The sequence below is a fragment of the Pelodiscus sinensis genome, chromosome 17 (assembly GCF_049634645.1).
Source record: "Pelodiscus sinensis isolate JC-2024 chromosome 17, ASM4963464v1, whole genome shotgun sequence".
Lineage (NCBI taxonomy): Eukaryota > Metazoa > Chordata > Testudines > Trionychidae > Pelodiscus > Pelodiscus sinensis.
The window spans coordinates 26,396,090-26,411,637 of NC_134727.1; the positions used below are offsets into that span (position 1 = coordinate 26,396,090).

The 15,548-nt window shown below is 39.6% G+C and overlaps 1 protein-coding gene across 6 annotated transcripts in view; it reads left to right on the forward strand.

Annotated features, from left to right (window-relative positions):
• The window catches only part of RAPGEF6 (Rap guanine nucleotide exchange factor 6), a 239,641-nt gene that overhangs the window by 166,727 nt on the left and 57,366 nt on the right, over window positions 1-15,548 (forward strand). For all 6 annotated transcript variants that reach the window (XM_075900363.1, XM_075900359.1, XM_075900357.1 and 3 more), the window contains 6 exons: window positions 351-503; window positions 1,016-1,180; window positions 7,765-7,872; window positions 8,209-8,412; window positions 10,227-10,335; window positions 13,646-13,889. In XM_075900363.1, coding sequence (XP_075756478.1) covers window positions 351-503; window positions 1,016-1,180; window positions 7,765-7,872; window positions 8,209-8,412; window positions 10,227-10,335; window positions 13,646-13,889 — 983 coding nt within the window. The remainder of the gene's footprint in view (window positions 1-350; window positions 504-1,015; window positions 1,181-7,764; window positions 7,873-8,208; window positions 8,413-10,226; window positions 10,336-13,645; window positions 13,890-15,548) is intronic.

Consider the following 15,548-nt stretch of genomic DNA (forward strand, 5'->3'; position numbering starts at 1 on the left):
GGAACTTCTGTGTTGTGCTGAAGTGGCTATTTACCCATTAAGGTCATGGTATTTGTGTGTTTGAAATACATTAGGAACAGTTAAACAGAAAATATCCATTTCCACTTTTTTACAAGCTAAGTTCTCTTTTAAGATTGGTTTTTGTACAGTACCATTTTAGTACTGTATGAGGGATTATCAATTTAATTTAGATTCTTTTACAATTTAATATCTAGTGTAACTGGACAGGAGAAGACTGGATGTCAAATGATATGCTATCACCATTACATTATATTTGCCCAGGTTTAGTTCGTGGAGATATCTTTATGTACTACAGGTTTATTAATTGTCCCCATATTATTCTGGGACAGTTTGTTTGCATAGCACAGCAGGATTACTGGCGGATTCTGAACCATGTGGAAAAAAACACTCATAAAGTTGAGGAAGAAGGAGAAATTGTTATGGTAAAGGAGCACAGAGAGCTGGATCGCAGTGGAACCAGGAAAGGGCACATAGTTATTAAGGTGATTTTCTTTTACTTAATATTCTATCAATCTCTAAAATTTGTAATCTGTCAGAAAATATGGTGGGAACCTGGAACAAATATTCACATTTGTCTGTAAAACAGTTCAGCAGAGAGATGATTAAAAAGACTTATACTTTTATATAAATGAAAAATCTCCTTCCAATTAAGCAGAATCTATTCAGTATAGATTTTCTGGTTTTATGTTAGAAACCACATGTTAGTGTCTTTATATGTATTAATCTGGTTTGTGCTGGATTAAAACAAACTACAAAATGGTTGGAATATCATTCTGTGTGCCAACCAAATGCTGTTGTAAATGCCAAGATACTTCATACACAAAATGTATAGGAAGGTTGAAATATGTAAACTTAATCACATTTTTCTTTCTAAGAGTTTATCAGTGTAATTTGAAAAAAGTTCACTATGTGTGATTCAAAGCCTGGAAATAATCATTGGGGTAATGATACTGTGTGTGACTTTCTGAAAGCCCTTTGCACGTCTATTTTTAAGGCAACACCTGAGCGACTCATCATGCATTTAATAGAAGAACATTCTATTGTGGACCCAACTTATATAGAAGATTTCCTTTTAACATACAGGACATTTCTATCAAGCCCATTGGAAGTTGGAGATAAACTCTTGGAGTGGTTTAGAGTGGATAGCCTCAGGGATAAGGTTGGTGTTCAATAAATATATAAGCTTTGGTGTTGAAAATTTTGTCAATCTTTAATCCCTTTTTGTGGTGCTGATGAAGTCTTTCTATCTGTGATAACCTAAAAATAAATATTTTAACAGTATATTTCAGTAGCATAAAAATATATTCTTCCTCGTATCTGTACGTTGTCGATATGATTCTAAATTCAGATATGCCAGTGTAATAGCCACTAAAATATGTAATTACTGATCTTGATATGTAAATGACACTGCATCTGAAATCTAAGTTCAGAACTATTGTTCAAAATTTCACATAGAACAAATATTTTCACTTGTACCGTCTCATATTCTGAGTACAATCAACCTCTCAAAAGACTGGTTTTTTTCCAGTAATTCAGGGAAATTAAGTGTCCATGATTACCAGGGCATATTACTCTTGGTTTCATGGTACCATTGCACCTCTCTTCCATAGTTTTCTTGGAAAATAGCTTTTCAAAGCAGCAAGCACATTTGATTTTAGCAGCTTTCTACAAACTATGCTTCTGAAGTTAACTTCCACTACAGAAAATAATTGTAGATTGCGCAGATTACTTCTGTTTATGGAAGTAAATGAAGTTCTGCATGTGCGCACAAAATAAAATCAATAGTCTGGTGATTTTTCTTCTTAGTCTGTTATATGAAAAAGATGGCGGCAATGTTCTTACCTGATGTTTTTCATAGTTACTAGAATTTATCTGCAACAAAACCGCAGACTTTATCTGCCCCCCCCCCAAAAAAATTACTGAAGGAGCTGATATTTAAAATTACAAAATCTTTTGAGCATTCTTGCTCTTCTCCTCTCTCTCAATTTTTGCCATGCATTTTGACAATTAGTCTTTACTTTAAAAACAATTAAAATGTGAAAATTGTGTGCATCCACAGAGAACTTCTGGAATAACTGCCAACTGATTTTAGTAATCTGAGAGCACAATTCCATAGTGTAAAAGGAGGTAGTCCTTTGTTCACATCCCACAGACTATTGTAATAATCTTTGTATAAAGTATGCCTTGTGAGATCATTTAAAATTCATAATTTGCTGCTCAATAATGTCATGGTAAAATTCATGTGGCAGTATTGTTATATATAAACATAATCTGAGATTAATGACTAAAAGCATGTTTTCTAGGGAAGTCTGGGGAATGGCCAAACCAGTTCCTCTCAGACAAAGGGCAAGCTGATGCTTCAGCCATATTTAAATGGCTGATGGACCACTGCTTGACCATTTTGAGGGGGAGAAAAAGGGGTGAAGAAAAAAACCCTACATCTTAGCACAGAAAATGCATGGAGTTTCTTTCCACACAGACGACCTGACAGCCTGAATCTCATCTGGAAAAGTTTTCCAAGGAGAGGGGACTGACACTATAAAAGTGGGGAAAAACACCTCAAGGCACCTCCCTTCTCTTTCTCACCCTCTTTGTCCATTGATTCACTACACTAGAAGAACCAAAAAAACAGACATTAAACATAGAATCATAGAACCATAGAGCTGGAAGAGACCTCAGAAGGTCATCAAGTCCAGCCCCCTGCTCTAGGCAGGACCAATCCCAACTAAATCAACCCAGCCAGGACTTTATCAAGCTGAGACTTAAACACCTCTACGGATGGAGACTCCACTACTTCCCTAGGTAATCCATTCCAGTGCTTCACTACCTAGTGAAATAGTTTTTCCTAATATCCAACCTGGACCTCTCCCACCACAACTTGAGACCATTGCTCCTTGTTCTGCCATCTGTCACTGCTGAAAACAGCCTCTCTCCATCCTCTTTGGAATCCCTTTCAGGAAGTTGAAGGCTGCTATCAAATCCCCCCTCACTCTTTGCTTCTGCAGACTAAACAGACCCAACTCCCTCAGCCTCTCCTTGTAGGTCATATGCTCCAGCCCCTTAATCATTTTGGTTGCCCTCCGCTGGACCCTCTCCAATGAGTCCACATCCTTTTTGTAGTGGGGGGCCCAGAACTGGACACAATACTCCAGATGCGGCCTCACCAAAGCTGAGTAAAGGGGAATAATGACATCTCTGTATCTGCTGGCAATGCTCCTCTTAATGCAACCTAATATGCCATTAGCCTTCTTGGCTACAAGGGCACACTGTTGACTCATATCCAGCTTCTCATCCACTGTAACCCCCAGGTCCTTTTCTGCAGAACTACTGCTTAACTGGTTGGTCCCCAGCTTGTAACTATGCTTGGGATTCTTCCATCTCAAGTGCAGGACTCTGCACTTGTCCTTGTTGAACCTCATCAGATTTCTTGTGGCCCAATCCTCCAATTTGTCTAAGTCACTCTGGACCCTATCTCTGCCCTCAAGCGTATCTACCTCTCCCCCTAGCTTAGTGTCATCCGCAAACATGCTGAGGGTGCAATCCATCCCCTCATCCAGGTCATTAATAAAGATATTGAACAAAACCAGTCCTAGAACCAAACCTTGGGGCACTCCGCTAGAAACAGACCGCCATCCTGACATCGAGCCCTTGATCACTACCTGCTGGGCCCGGCCTTCTAGCCATCTTTCTATCCATCTTACCGTCCATTTATCCAATCCACATTCCCTTAACTTGCTGGCAGGAATATTGTGGGAGACCGTATCAAAAGCCTTGCTAAAGTCAAGGTATATAACATCCACTGACTTTCCCACGTCCACAGAGCCAGTTACCTCATCATAGAAGCTAATCAGATTGGTCAGGCACGATTTGCCCTTTGTGAATCCATGCTGACTATTCCGAATCATTTTCCTCTCTTCCAAGTGCCTCAAAATCGATTTCTTAAGGATCCCTTCCATGATTTTTCCAGGAACCGAGGTAAGACTGATCGGCCTATAGTTCCCTGGATCGTCCTTCTTCCCTTTTTGAAGATGGGCACTACATTTGCCTTTTTCAATCATCCAGGACTTCTCCCGATCTCCACAACTTTTCAAAGATAATGGCCAAAGGCTCCTCAATGACATTTGCCAACTCCCTCAGTACCCTCGGATGCATTAAGTCCGGACCCAGGGATTTGTGTACGTTTAGCTTTTCGAAATAGTTCCTAACCTGTTCTTTACCCACCATCAGCTGTCCATCTTCATTCCATCTTGCGTCACTTAGTGCATTAGTCTGGGAGCTCACCTTGTCTGTGAATACAGAGGCAAAGAAAGCATTGAGTATTTCAGTTTTCCCCACATCATCTGTCACTAGGTTATCTCCTTCATCCAGTAGGGGCTGCTCACCCTCTCTGATAACCACCTTCTTGTTAACATGCCTGTAGAAACCTTTCTTGTTATCCTTCACACCCTTAGCCAGTCGCAATTCCATTTGTGCTTTCGCCTTCCTGATAACCCCCTGGCATTCTCGAGCTATACATTTAAACCCCTCCGTGGTCATTTGTCCAAGTTTCCACTTTTTGTAAGCTTCCTTTTTGTGCTTAAGTTTACCAAGGATTTCCCCTGTAAGCCAATCCGGTCTCCTACTATGTTTGCCCCTCTTGGTACGTGTCGGGATGGTTTCTTTCTGTGCCTTCCGTAAGGATTCTTTAAAATACTGCCAGCTGTCCTGGACTCCTTTCCCCTTCATGTTAGCATCCCAGGGGATTCTGCCCATCAGATCTCTGAGGGAGTCAAAATCTGCTTTTATGAAGTCCAAGGTGTGTATTTTACTACTCTCTTTTCTTCCTTTGGTCAGGATCCTGAAATTTACCATCTCATGATCACGGCTTCCCAGGTTGTCACCCACCTCTACTTCCCCTGTTAGTTCCTCCCTGTTTGTGAGCAGAAGGTCAAGCTGTGCACGGCCCCTGGTCAGATCCTTCAGCACTTGTCAAGAAGTTATCCCCAACATTCTCCAAAAACTTCTTGGATTGCCTGTGTACTGCCGTATTGGTTTCCCAACAGATGTCGGGGTGATTTAAGTCCCCCACAAGAACCAGGGCCTGCTATCTGGAAGCATCTCTCAGTTGTCTGAAGAAAGCCTCATCTACCTCATCCACCTGATTCGATGGCCTGTAGCAGACCCCAACCACAGCATCACTGCTGTTGTTTGCTCCTTTAAACTTAACCCATAGACTTTCAACAGGTTTTTCTCCCTCTTTATACTGGAGTTCAGAGCAATCATAGTGCTCTCTTACATATAGTGCAACTCCTCCTCTTTTTCTCCCCTGCCTGTTCTTCCTGAACAGTCTATACCCTTTCATGACAGCGCTCTAGTCATGCGAGTCATCCCACCAAGTCTCTGTTATCCCAATTAAATCATATTTCTTGGATTGGGCCAGGGCCTCCAGTTCTTCCTGATTGTTGCCCAGGCTTCTCGCATTAGTGTACAAACACCTCAGGTAAACAGTTGATTGCCCTACCTTCTCCATTCGAATCAGAGGTCCTCCTTTCTTGCTCGTTCCTCTCTGCATTTCTTCCCAGTATCCGACTTTCCCACTCCCTCAGGGTTTTGGTCACCATCCCCTAACGAAGCTAGTTTAAAACACTCACTAGGTTTGCAAGCCTGCCCGCGAAGATGCTCCTTCCTCTCTTGGTTAGCTGGATCCCATCTCTTCCTAACAATCCTTGTGCCCGGAACAGAGTCCCATGGTCGAAGAAACCAAAGCCCTTTCTGCGACACCACCTGCGCAACCACGCATTTACATCCTCAATTCGACGGCCCCTGCCCAGTCCTTTCCCTTCAACAGGGAGGATGGACGAGAACACCACTTGCGCTCTGAATTCTTGGATCCTTCTTCCCAGCGCTACGTAATCTGCAGTAAAATGCTCAAGGTCATTCTTGGCCGTATTGTTAGTTCCCACGTGGAGAAGCAGGAAGGGGTAGCGATCCAAAGGTGTGATCAGTTTGGTAAGCCTCTCAGTGACATCCTGAATGTGAGCTCCCAGTAAGCAGCACACCTCTCGAGATTCCAGGTCCGGACGGCAGATGGATGGCTCAGTCCCTCTTAGGAGGGAATCCCCGACCACCACCATCCGTCGTTTTCTTTTGGGGCCGTGGAACCCCCATTCCTAGGACTATGCATCCCATGCCTTCCAGTAGATGGTGTTCCCTTCCGGTTTATTCCTTGTGAGATCCCTTCCAAAGCATTCAGCACTGCAGAGCCTGTGGAGAGAGCCTGAAAGCGATTACTTACCTCTATAGCACTGGGGGATTCCCATGCTGGCCTTTTTCCCCTTCTAGAAGTTACATGCAGAAGAGGAGGTCCTGGCCTACAAAGATAGGCCAGTAGGATTGTTGAGTACATGTGTTGAGCAGAACTTTGCTTTGTATGTAATGTAGTTTAAGTTAGGCATTAGTTGTATTTATTCTTTTCTTTTTCTTGTAACAATTTCTGACTTTTATGCCTTATTACTTGTATTCATTTAAAGAGCTATGTCTTTGTAGATTTTCAGCTGTTTTATTATTTTATCTAATCCAGTGTGTTTAAATTCAAAAGTTTGGGAAACAACATTTGAGATGATGAAATATGTTCATAATAATTCCACCAATTAAATAACAGACCTATATAAATTTGTGTTGTCCCGGGAGAGAGGGGGGAAGTTGAGTAGTACAAGGCAAATATTTCAGGGCAAAAATCTGGGACTGGGAGTGCGATGAGGTCACCTTGCAGTTTAATTCAAACTAGTAATCAGAGCCTAGGTGTTGCTTACTGGTTGCAGTATACACACAGATGTAACTGGGAGTGACTTGTATGCCAGAGGCTGTGAGAAATCTGGGCTGGCATTACAGCAGCAAAGCAGTGTAAAGGGCACCCCAGGCTAGAAAGCAGGGGAGACACAGCTGTTCATTAGTAGATTATACTCTGGATATGTCACACACGTCCAGCACTTTCAATCATTTTCTTTTCTGTGAATAATGAGGGGCTTAAAATGTGCTAAGTATATAGATACGGATACTAAAATGATTTTGGGATGGAGGGGCCTGTGTTGGAGAACATTTTTATAACTGAAATTTAAGCACTTTTGCATACAGCAATTTTTTTGTGGACTTGCAAAGAAAAAAAACTGTCTCAGCAAATAAAATAGGAAGTAATTTATTTTTAGACAAAAGAAACTGTTGTAATTGTTGAGCACTTTTGTTTTATATAGATGTGAGTAATTGACAGGCTGACTATATTATGAGGGTTGTACAGTAATTCGGTAGCACAGTCAACTGCATTTGTTTTAAAAATAAAGATAAAGTTTCTTAAAATGTGATGTTGTATTGTTACTATGCTTTCCCTAAAAGTTATGGTTGAGGGAATGACTGATCAGTCATAATGGCAATATGAAATGTGTAAGATTTCGGAAGGGAAACTAGTTGACAATGACTTTGAGTGACTGTACATAGTAGTCCAATTTCATGTTTTTTTTTCTTTTTTGATCAATTTAATTGTGCAGTGGAGGAAAATGACCCAGGAATGGTTTAAAAACAGTAAAAGTGACCTCTGATTTTGGTTTACTTCTATGAAAACCATGTAACATTAATGCAGAAAATAATGGCATGTCAGGTTTAATCCACATAAATGAATTCATTTACAATGTACATAATCTTTTTTTCTTACTACTAACAACTCCAAAACCAACCTATCAAAAAATGCTCATGTTTATCTTATTTCTGAAGGTAACCAGAGTGGTCTTATTATGGGTGAACAATCATTTCAATGATTTTGAAGGAGATCCCGCTATGACACGATTTCTGGAAGAATTTGAAAAAAACTTGGAAGATACGGTAGGACTAAAAACTATCAGTGTCATGCTGTCCGATGATGTGGGCTTTTCCATCTGTGATTTAAGACAATGTGCATTCAGTTTTTAACAGAGTCTTAATCTAAATTGTATATATGACTGTACTGAATGAAGCGATAAAATGGTATAGAATGTTCATTTCTATCTCTTGATGGTATTTCAAGAAAGAAAAATGTTTTGGGTAAGAATTGGATCCTCACGTTCATAGTCTTTTTTTTTTTTTTTTTTTTTTTTTTTTTTTTTTTGGTATGGTCTTTTTAGTTCTTCCAATTCAAGATAAAGAAACATTGCATTCCTTTGTGTTTCTTCTGATTTGCAGAAAATGAGGGGTCACCTCAGGTTGCTGAATATTGCCTGTGCTGCCAAGGCAAAGTGGAGGCAAATTACACTACAAAAACCATCCAGAGACTCACCACTCTTTTTCTGTCTTGTTGGAGGAAGTGAAAAAGGTTTTGGCATTTTTGTAGAGACTGTAGAAACAGGCAGCAAAGCAGCAGAAGCTGGACTTAAGCGTGGTGATCAGGTAAAAAAGTGCATAACATTATTCATATGTCAGATGTCATTTTAATAAAAATGCCTCCCAGTTCAACCAAGTACAGTAAATGCCAGAAAACTTTTGTCTGAAAAATAAGATATTAATTTGCTTAGCAAATTCTGTAGTACAGGTTGAACCTCTCTAGTCCAGCACCCTTGGGACCTGACCAGTGCTGAACTAGAGAATTTTCCAGACCACAGGAGGTCAATATTTTCTAGCAGTATTACCAGCACTTCCACTGCTTACTGAGCTCTGCAAAGACATTTAGGGTAAATTAGAGCTAAATAACACCACAGAACACTGAGAGCCAAGACTAGTGGCTGTAAACAAACATTGTGGGACCATGGGAAATGGCCATTCTCATGATAAGCGGACATCCAGCTAACTAAAATCAGCCGGATCATGGATGTTGCCAGACCAGAGAATGCCAGATTAGAGAGGGTCAATCTGTATTTTAAGGATTTGTGGTTTGCACCTGCAGTTCTCCTTCTTAATTTATCTGTCTACCTATAATGAAAAACTAAAAATATCATAGTCATGGTTTTTTTTTTAAGGAAACACTGTTGCATTGTAGTATGGTGTACTCACCTCTCATGAATGACCCCTGGTTAACTGCATGTGCCTGCACACACATTTGGTTTGTGGTGGATCTTTGCTTCAATTAAATCATATACACACTGTTTGCGAGATAAACACAAAGCAAACCCCTTCTGGGGTATAAGTCCAATGGAGGCCTATGTCAGCACCTTCAATAAGGTCCTTAAATCTGAAGTCCTACCCTGGGGTTCACTCTTCAATAAGTCCAGAGGGTTTGTCACAGTGCCTGCGTCTCAGCTCCCTCGAATTATGCTTGCTCTTTAAGTAGTCCTGGCCCTGGTTTAGGACCATGTCCCACAGGGCTCCCTCCCTGAAAACTTTTCCCCCTCTCTTCAGTTGGGCCACTAAAATAGTTTAGTTCACCTTTTTCGGTGCATCGAAGACCAGCTACTTTCCCAATGGCTGGTGGGGTCCAACCTCTACTCCGGGTCCCAGCCCAAGGACCCTATAGGTAGCAGCAGTCTGCCATGTACTTTAAAAAAACAACTTTACTGCTACAATTGCCTGGGCCACTTCCAAGTGACTGCATCACACTCGTCACCCTTAGCTCAGGGCCTTGGCCTTGTGGAGGCCCACCAGCCAGCTCAGGGCACCAGACATACTCCTCCTGCTCTAGCAAGGAACTCAGCTCTGGCCCTGACCCTTACATTTCTAGTTAACTAACCTGATGGATCCTGATTGGCTGATTCCCAAACAACTGCTGCTCTAAGCAGCTTGGAGGTCTTATCTATTGCTCTTTTATGGGTTGGGATGTGGCAAAGCCTAAAGCAGGGAGCCTCACAGCCGTAAAATTTAAATGTAAACATCCAAAACTAATTTGTAAACCTAAGTTGGAATGGTGAAGACACATCCTTAACTGGAGTAAATTATCACATTGTATACCATCTGGCCTATGGTTTGCATGTCAATTGGATGCCCTTTGATCCACGAATCTACACTGATGGAATGAAGCTTCTTGTTATGAGAGTGTCAGACTTGTGTCAGCAATTAAAGTGGAGGTCTTGACGTGTAAATTGTTGCAGCTAATTAATGAGGCTATTTAGTAATGTATGTTTTCATAATGCCACTCTAACATGTAGCACTGTTGTAACATCTGAAGCCTTTATTGTACTTTTTTAATAATATTGAAGAATGCATTTAGAGAATGGAAAACCTTTTGTAACATTTAATCTAAACATTCATTTTTTTCCTATTTCTCCTAAAAGGTAATGGAAGTAAATGGACAGAACTTTGAGAACATTACATTTGTAAAAGCTCTTGAAATCTTGAGGAACAATACTCATCTTTCCATTACTGTAAAAACAAACATTTTTGGTGAGTAGGCTTGCAAAGCTTGCATGTAATAAAAGACAAAGGTCCCTGTCCTGAAGGCCTCAGGACCACACTAAGTTCCGCCCAGTTATATGTGGCCCCAAGGAGCTAGTCTAGTAGTTAATGACCATCAGTGCACAGACTCCATGTCATGTTTTTACCTGCATATGTCCCCTGTGCCAGGATCTGCATGTGGAGTGGTGTAAACACAGCATAACCATTTGGGAAATTCTCATGTGACCATTTAAGCAGCTTTATTGGGCCTTCATTCAAAGAGGTTGAAATGAGTGCCAATAATCTGAAACAAAGTTTATGAACTGGTAACTTACTCATTCACAAATCTTTTCTTGAGTCGCTAGTTTTGACAAGTAATAGCAAAAGATGTAAAATCAAGGGAGGTGGGAGGTTTGAAAAAAAGCTTTTAATAATGGGTTTCAGAGCCATAACATCTTTTACATCTGAAAGAGAAAATCGAGAATGTATAAAGTATATATGCAATATCCATATTAGCTTTAAATTGTCATTTTATAACTTTTTAAAATCTCAGTCAAACTATCTGTTGTTTTTTCCATAAGACAGAGAGCACATTATTTGCATCCCACCCCAACACAAATACCACTACATTGAGAACAAGATTCCCCCTAAACATACATGGTTTCTTTTCTTTGACTTACATTATAGCTGAGGTTGTGGATGGTCCTTTCATTTCCCTGGTCTCATATGCTACTTCTAATTACTTGTATTTGTTTGTTATTGATTTTTTGTTTTTAAATTCTATTTTCTTCTTTACAGCACAGTAGAGGTCAAAAATTCTCATGAGTTTAGCTATAGTTTATTGTCACAAATAAAATGAGGCCAAAACCAATTTTAAAAATCCTTTTAATCAAATAACTTGAGTTAATACAAAGTGACATGTAGCGGAATACCCTCTTGTACAACCTTCCTTTGAAAGTTAACATATTCATATGAAAATGAAACATAGTTGCAACCAAGTCAGTGGAAAAAAGACTCAGGAAGGTCTAGTTCACTCTGATTATCTGTACAGAATTACTGCATTGTACATATACAGGCAGTCCCCGTCTTACGCGGATCCGACTTATGTCAGATCCGCACTTACGAATGGGGCTTTTCTCGCCCCGGAGCTCACGGGCGGCGGATCGCCACCCGTGTCCTCCGGGGTGAGAAAAGCTTCTCCTGGGCGGCTTTGCTCGGGTCTCCCTGGTCTGCTGGGCGGGGTGGGAGCGCAGCTAGTGCGCCCCCTCCCTCCCCCCGAGCAGATCAGGCTTTTGTTGCGGGACGCCTCTGGTAGAGCAGCTGGGGTGCTGCCGGGTTGGTCCTGTGGGAACCTACCGGGCAGCGCCCCAACTGTTCTGTCCCAGGCTCCAGATTCAGCAGCTGTTGAAACTGATCAGGCTGATTCCAGGAAGCTGGGGGCAGAGCAACTCTGCCTCTGGCTTCCTGTAGTCAGCCCCTGGTCAGTTTCAGTGGCAGCATCTGAATCTGGAGCCAGTTCCGACTTACATACAAATTCAACTTAAGAACAAAACTATAGTCCCTATCTTGTTCGTAACCTGGGGACTGCCTGTAAATGTATATGTGTGGATTATGAGCCCTTTTTATTGCTGCTAGATATTCAAGGTGCTTACTCTGCTGATTGATGTATTTTAACAAATCCATCCACTAAAGCCCTTTGCATTTGCTATTCTTATTTTTAATAGAGTGCCAAATGCTTCATGTGGTTCTAGAGAGTTATCACAGAATATATAAGTGAATCCCCAAGCTCACATCTGAATTTCTCATACAAAGATGTACAATCCTAAATTTTGGTATGTAATAAAATCATGCAATTTGGTCTAATATTTGTGCATAGTATGTGCTGCCTGCCTGGTTTGGGAGGAAAACATGAATAATCAGCACCGTGCAGCTGTAATTTCTGTTTCAGTGAATGCAGGCGTTTGTATTCAACTGAAAATACTAAATTTCTCTGATGTCAGCAACCTCAAAGATGTTAAAAAACCACACACTCACCCTGAGTGGCAGGAATTAATTTATAGTGTTGAAGGGTAGAGTTTTATGTTACATACCAGAAACACAAATAAAATAGGTATAACCTGTTCCCCCCATAGAATAGCATTTTCTGGAAATGTCATTGTTATCAGTTGGCCAGTGAAATCTGATAAGCGCAAAAAGAATATTAGATATGGATTATGTTCAATAATATAAATGAAGATAGACGAAGGGTCAGTTAGTAAAGTGTCAGTCTTACAGCTGTTCTTAAGAAAACGTGTTATCCCATTACCTAAAAGATAAAGATTAAAAAAAAAAAAACTATTGTAAAGGTTGATGAATGTAAATGTAATGTTTTCTTTTATCTAGCTAATTGTACTGGATGGTAGCATAGTTTAATTAAATTTGTCATAAGGTTTATTAATAAGAAAAATGAAAAAGATGAATTTTTTTCTACTTCATTATTTAATTGCCTTTGAAAGTACCCTCCAGTGTAGTATTTTTCTATTTGTAGTGTGTTTTCCATTAGTTATTTAGTGGCTATTCCTTCTCCTATTGAATTCAGTAGCGAAGAACAGCCATATTGGGTCATCTAGCCCAGTATCCTGTCTTCCGACAATTTGCAATGCCATGTTCCCCAGAGGGAATGAACAGAACAGGTAATCATCAAGTGATTTCTTCCCTGTCATTTATTCCCAGCTTCTGGTACACAGAGGCTAGGAACACTATCCTTGTACATGCTGTCTGATAGTTATTGATGGACCTAGAATTTATCGAGTTCTTTTTGAACCCTGTTAGTGTTGACCTTTAGAACATCCTCTGGCAAAGAGTTCCACAAGCTCACTATGTGTTGTTTGTTTGTTCTAAATTTGCTGCCTATTAATTTTATTTGGTGACCTCTACTTCTTTTGTTTAGAGAAGGAATAAATAGCACTTTTGTATCTACTTTTTCTACACTGGTTATAGTTTTAAAGACCTCAATCATATCACCCCCTTATTTTCCAAACTGAAATGAAGCTTGGTAGTCTTACTCTTCTCTCTTTATACAGAAGCCTTTCCATACTCCTAATAATTTTGTTGCCTTTTCTCAAACTTTTCAAATGTAATATATCTTATTTGAAAAGGGGTGACCACATCAGCATGCAGTGGGAAGAGGAAAGTTGACCATATTGTCTGTGTGTGTGTGTTAACAACTATGATGTTCAGTATTTCTTTTACGGTGGTAGGTGAAGATGGGATAAAGAAGGCTTAAAAGAACAGGTTTTCTAGGAAATAAATTTTTTAACAGGTTTATCTTCTTTTACAGTGTTTAAAGAACTTCTTAGCAGGCTAGGACAGGAGAAAAATGGAGTCCCTCATATTCCAAAAATTGCAGAAAAGAAAAGTAATCGCTACTCCATCCCAGATATGCCTGGAGATATGGAACAAATATTTCCATGTGAGAAAGGAAACAAGAAAATCAAAGCAAACACTGTATCTGGTGGAAGAAACAGAATCAGGAAAATTTTAGACAAGACACGATTCAGCATCTTACCTCCCAAACTATTTAGGTAGGTGTGACTGTTCTGGCAAAAGAGTATATGTTGTTAAGCTGCTATTTTCCAAATTAAGCCATTTAATAAACTAAACAGTATAACTATTTTTATATAGGTAAAAGACAACTGCTGCAAATATGATTAGCAATTGTAATATTAGACCAAAATATAGCTTTGAAAAAGCCTACTCCTTTATAGTGCCCTACTTTCAAACCTGCCTTGCACCTACATCATTTTGAATTTCTATCCACAATATGAAAAGTCTCAGAGGGAGGTAGCTGTGTTAGTCTGTATCTGCAAAACAAGGGGTCCTGTGGCACCTTAGAGACTAACAGATTTATTAGGGCATAAACTTTTGTGGGTATAACTACTTAATTAGCGAAGTGAGTTTTATCCATGAAAGCTTATGCTCTAATAAATTTGTTAGTCTCAAAGGCTATGTTTACACAGCAGCGTTATTTTGGAATAACTGACATTATTCTGGAATAACAAAGACCGCGTCTACACTACAGTCCTTCATTTTGAAATAATATTGAGCTGGAGGACTTCTTACTCTGACTCACGGTAACTCTCATTTTACGAGAAGTAAGGGAAGTTGAAGGAAGAGTGCTCTTCCTTCGATTTCCTTCTGTGTAGACAGCGCCAAAAGCTAAATTAATCTATTTCGACTTCAGCTACACAGTTGACATAGCTGAAGTTGCACAGCTTAATTCAACTGTAACCCTGCTGTGTAGACGTACCCTAAGTGCCATAGGACTCCTTGTTGTTTATCCATAATATGTAATGCAAATATTTAACTGTCAATATTTTCTTTAGTATCAATTGTTATAGTATGAATATGAGGAACAACCTGTGCAATCTGGGCACTGGAAAGCATTAATTAAGTAACTTTCAATTTAAAATGAGTGGATATGTTAAGACTTTTCAGATGCTTTTGTCTATGACAATCCATTTGAATCAACACGTTTTGTAACTCTCTTTGGGAAAGTGTTTTACATATGGATTTTTTTCCTCATGTATGTGGTTCAGTATCTGAACTTGAACAATCAGTATTGCTTTAATATTTTTCTGTAATTTTCAGTTCTGAAACCTCATCCATTAATGACTACCAGCCGTCTAGCTACCAATACCCTGTTATACTCTGAATATATTTACAGTACAAAGACTAGTTGATTTAAGTGCTAAAAATGATTTGAGATAAGAAAAGCAAATATAGCCTTAAATTACAAGTGCTGATATTTTCGATCAGCTAGCATACAAATATAATGCCTGGTTTATTGAGATTGGATATGTATTTTAGTAAATTTGATAACAAAAGTAGAATAATGTTATTTCATAAAACTTAGATGGAAAAGATCTAATTGCTACTTACCCCTTTGGCACCTACATTCTTTTGTGCTTTGTGTCCTGTGTTACTGACTTAAACACTGGCACATCAGCAGTTTGCTTTGGGACATTTCTGTAGGCTAATAGATCTTATTGTTACAACATTTGTCTTCATATTCAGCCACATTTTTCAGGTGCTAACTCTCATCCTATTTCTCCTAATTATAAACAACTTGGATCATTTCTCCCACCTCCAATCTCCTCACACTCAGTGTGTTCTTCTTTTAGCCCTTAAGTGCACAATATATCTATACAAATGGCAGAAGTGTTTTAATATACCATGAAATG